At 43.8% G+C, this 4,096-nt stretch overlaps 1 protein-coding gene across 1 annotated transcript in view; it reads right to left on the reverse strand.

Moving 5' to 3' along the window:
• Positions 1-2,981: 2,981 nt before the first annotated feature.
• Positions 2,982-4,096, reverse strand: part of LOC112137716 (centrosomal protein of 120 kDa) — a 23,310-nt gene continuing 22,195 nt past the window's right edge. The window contains exon 20 of the mRNA XM_024260158.2: positions 2,982-3,422. Coding sequence (XP_024115926.1) covers positions 3,209-3,422 — 214 coding nt within the window. The 3' untranslated portion in view covers positions 2,982-3,208. The remainder of the gene's footprint in view (positions 3,423-4,096) is intronic.

Genomic DNA, 4,096 nt, shown 5'->3' on the forward strand with positions numbered 1-4,096 from the left:
GTGTGAATATGTGTGTGTGTATACGTTTTTTTTACCTTTTAAATTGGAAACATCTTGTCAGAGAGAAGCCAGCGGTCCTGCCCACAACTCAGAGGTAATTTCTAATGATCTTTGCTGCCAGAAAACGACTCAGTTTGTGATAAAGTAAGTTTAAGGAAGATAAATATGTTTGAGCTGTCATTTACAAAACTGTCATTTGGATCAGATGCAGCGCTGATCATCCAGTACCAGCATTTCACCCGACTTTCATTCGTTAGGCTGCTTAGGAAAAACGGATCTTTCAGAGCCTCCAACCGACATTTAACTAAATGCTCTTTGAACTTCATTAAAACATGATTTGGTGAAAATCTTTACTGGAATACAGTTTGACACAAGTTAAAGTGACATATCTGAGAGCTGGGACCTTCAAAGTCTTTGAAGTGGAACGGTCCAATCCAACAATCCAAAAACATTTTTCTTGCATTACCATAAGAATCCTCACTGATTGTACAACCATTCTTGAGTAGAAATCAGCTGAGGGTCTGACTGTAGAGGGAGCAGTCTTGAGGCTCTGCTGGGGTTGCAGTGCCACCTACTGGCTCAATAAGTGACATTCACATGAGAGATGGCTTTAGCTGCTATTGCATGTAGAGTAGAGGACGATACAGAAGTGGGTTTTCACTCAGTCCCACAGAGAGTAATCGTGTCGCTCCTGGTAATCTGACTCTAACCATCTGTCCCATTAAGGATAAAGTACTTTTAAAGAATAACTGATTACTTTACTGAAATTCCTGGATGAAATATTAATTAAATTACTTTACTCATACCCCAATTTAAAAAGTGATACTTCTTACTTGACTTTTTTTCAATCACGTACATATTCTCAAACAGAGCTGCCACCAAGATTAATTCAATAGTCGACTAATCACCAGTTATTTCTTCCAATTGGTCGACTAATTGGATCATGTGAAAAGTGGATGTAAAGCACACATCTTAACTAAGAACTGGATATTACCTGTGATAATGTTATTGTGAATGCTGTAGCTGAATCTGGTGCTGCTACAGGTGATGCATTACTGTCAGGTTAACAGCTTCTAAATATCTTTGATTTTTGATTTCCTCTGTGCTCAAATCTATAACAGAGCTTGTAAATGACCCAAACCCAGAAAGGACAGAGATTGATGATGAACAATAGTATGAGTGGAGATGCCCTGTTAAGGCCTTCTCACCAATTTTAACCGCACCCCTTTAGTACACACACCTCTAACACCACAAACATACACTCCAACAAGCAAACACGCAAGCATCACACAAGGAAGGTGGGACCTTCGACCTTCTGTCCCCTACCCCATCCCTGGCAGGGGGGGCGGGGAACCTCGGCCTAGTGGTCTAGTCTCTTGGGTGCCGGTCTCCTGGGCCCGGCAGTCTCCTCCCCACGCCGGGAGTGGGATCCCCGAGATTTAAGATCTAGCAGGGGATCAAACTTCATCGGAGCCGGGGGGTGTCCAGATCTCGGTGGTGCGGAATCCGGTCCTTGTTCTCGAGAACTAGTCCTCTCCTTAACTCCATCAGTGGGTGTGCCTGGTCGGGCCTTGTTTACATCACTCCTTGGGGCCTCTGTTTCTCTTGGGTTCCCCTCTGCTCGGCAGGGGTGGGCGGCCCCTGCCTTGCTCCCCCCTGGGCCTCCCACGCGGCAGCCCTGCGTGCCCCGGTCTGGGTGTTTGGCGGGATTGCCCGGCGGGCGGTTTCTCTCCGCGGCTCCATGGCAGGTGTTGGGGGGTCTTGGCTGCAGCTGCTGCCCCAGCGGGGGGTCTTTGCATGGGGATTGCTGGGTGCTCTCCCCCCTTTGTATATTCCATCTTTATCCACATTAGGAAAACATAAACACTCACCTGAGCACAGGTGTCAGCTCACCTTAGCACTAACCATTTGTGTGACAGAATGAAAGTCTTTATTTGTGTCGATTTGTGTGATTAAGTGTGTGAGCTGCAGTTATATTGTGTACATTCTGACTAGTTTAAATGTGGAGACTATCGCAACCAACAGGTGTGTTTGTAACTATAGAGTGTGTGTGTAGACAGGCCCCGCCCATTCTAGTTTACTATTCAGACCTGGATGTTTTATGACGCTAAAGTCCACAAATAGGATCCGTGCGAAGGTCCCTGCAGAGTCAAGGTGGTGCAGGATGTAGTGGAGAGCCATGTTGACCACATCATCTGCTGATCTGTTTGCTCTGTAGGCAAACTGCAGACTTTCAAGTGGCCCAGTACCAGGCGCTCAAGGATTTCATGACCACAGAGGTCAGGGTGACAGGTCTGTGGTCATTTAATCCTGTGACAGAGGGCCACGGTGCAAACAGTCTTAAATTGGGATTAATCAGCGATCATTCTAATTAATAAAGAATATTTTTCCGTCATTAGAAGTGTGGAGTCCCGAGGATCTTTATGTCCTTCAGCAGTCCTGGACTGCAAGGATCAGACTGTTTTCATAATTCTTCTTTCACCTTTGAGTGAAAATTTGCCCCCCCCTCTCAAAGACTCATTACAATTTGCACACACCTGGGATCTAATGAAAACGAACACTAATCATAGGTAAGGACTCTTCCACCCCACAAAAAGTGTAAGTATGATGACATCACAGAGGGAGAACGCGACAAAAAAAATGAATGGGACCAAAATCTCTCATGGGGCTCAAAAAATATTTCTAAATTCCCTAATGAAACCAAATCACATGTTGGGGATTTCATTTTGATCCAAGTCCTGGAGAAGCTACTTGGGAAAAATGTTGGTTTGAAGCACCTCACTGCAGTTTCAAACCAGGGAACTGAGGAGTATCGGCATTCCACTTTCGTTTTTTCATTCTTCTGGCTCTTTAGTGAAACAGATTTTGCTAAATAAACACTGAGTTTTGGGAACGTGTCTCTGAAGAAAAATGAGGTGCAAGCAAAACATTGTATAAAAAATACAATTTTATTTCATTGCTAGTAAAAAAAAAAAAAAAAAAATTCTTATCTGATTTAATCATTTACTTGTACAAATTAGCTACGAGTCTGATGACAAAATAAATAATATTTAAGACATTTGCTTCTGAAACTGTTTGTATCTGTCCGCAGAGTTCCGAGCTTCTGAAAGAAGCTAAAGAAAATGTTTCCCCCGAATCAGGAGACACACCTGAGTCGGCAGCTATTCGCTACTTTCCTTCCTGTCCCTGCCTGTGATTGGCTGCAGCCTCAGCCGTGTGTCCCTCTGTCCCTCATGGCCTCCTGGATCTGTCTGTTGAGCTCGGCGATGATCCGGTCTTCATGCGTGTAGACTCCTGTCCGCAGCAGTGTGTCTCTCTCCTCCAGGAGCCGGCTAAGGTGCTCCTCTGCACTTTCATTTAGGCTGTGGGAGGGGTCAGGCTCTGAAGAGGAGGGGCCAATCTTTTCTTCCTTGTTTTTCAATCTGCACAAAAATATTTAAGTCAGATTTTCAGGATTGTTCTCATCCGAAATCAGGTTAAATCTCTTGGTGTTACATTTAATGATGCTCGACATGTTCTGAGCGTGCTCATTAAAGGTCTGTGTGTACTCAGATGAAATCACAGTCAACGGCTGATCCTAAACTGGTTCTGCATTTCCAGAAGGGCTGCCACAAACAATTATTTTAATAGTAGACTAACCATTGATTATTTTTTTCCGATTAGTCCACTAATCGGGTCATGCATAAAGTGGATGTAAAGCACACATCTTAACCATCATTAGCTTTACACTAACTAAAAATTAGATATATAGCATTACCTGTGATAATGATGTAAGTTGAATTTGGCTGCTGAAAACGCTGAAATTGATAGGTGAAAACCCAGAAGTTGATAGCCAGCTACAATATTAGCCAAATGCCAAATTAGCTTAAAAAACTGAAAAAAGGCCTAAATTAGCCAAAATAGCTAGCATGTAGCTGAAGTATTAGCTAAACTCCAAATTGGCTTAAAGACAAACAAAAAAAGCCTGAATCAGCCAAAATAGCTAGCGTCTAGCACAGGGGTCTCAAGCTCAAATCAGCCGGGGGCCACTGGAGGCGGAATCTAGTTGAGGCCGGGCCGCATCAGGATTTTCACAAGAAAATCGCTGAGAAAACAT

The sequence above is a fragment of the Oryzias melastigma genome, linkage group LG9 (genome assembly GCF_002922805.2).
Source record: "Oryzias melastigma strain HK-1 linkage group LG9, ASM292280v2, whole genome shotgun sequence".
Taxonomy (NCBI): Eukaryota; Metazoa; Chordata; class Actinopteri; order Beloniformes; family Adrianichthyidae; genus Oryzias; species Oryzias melastigma.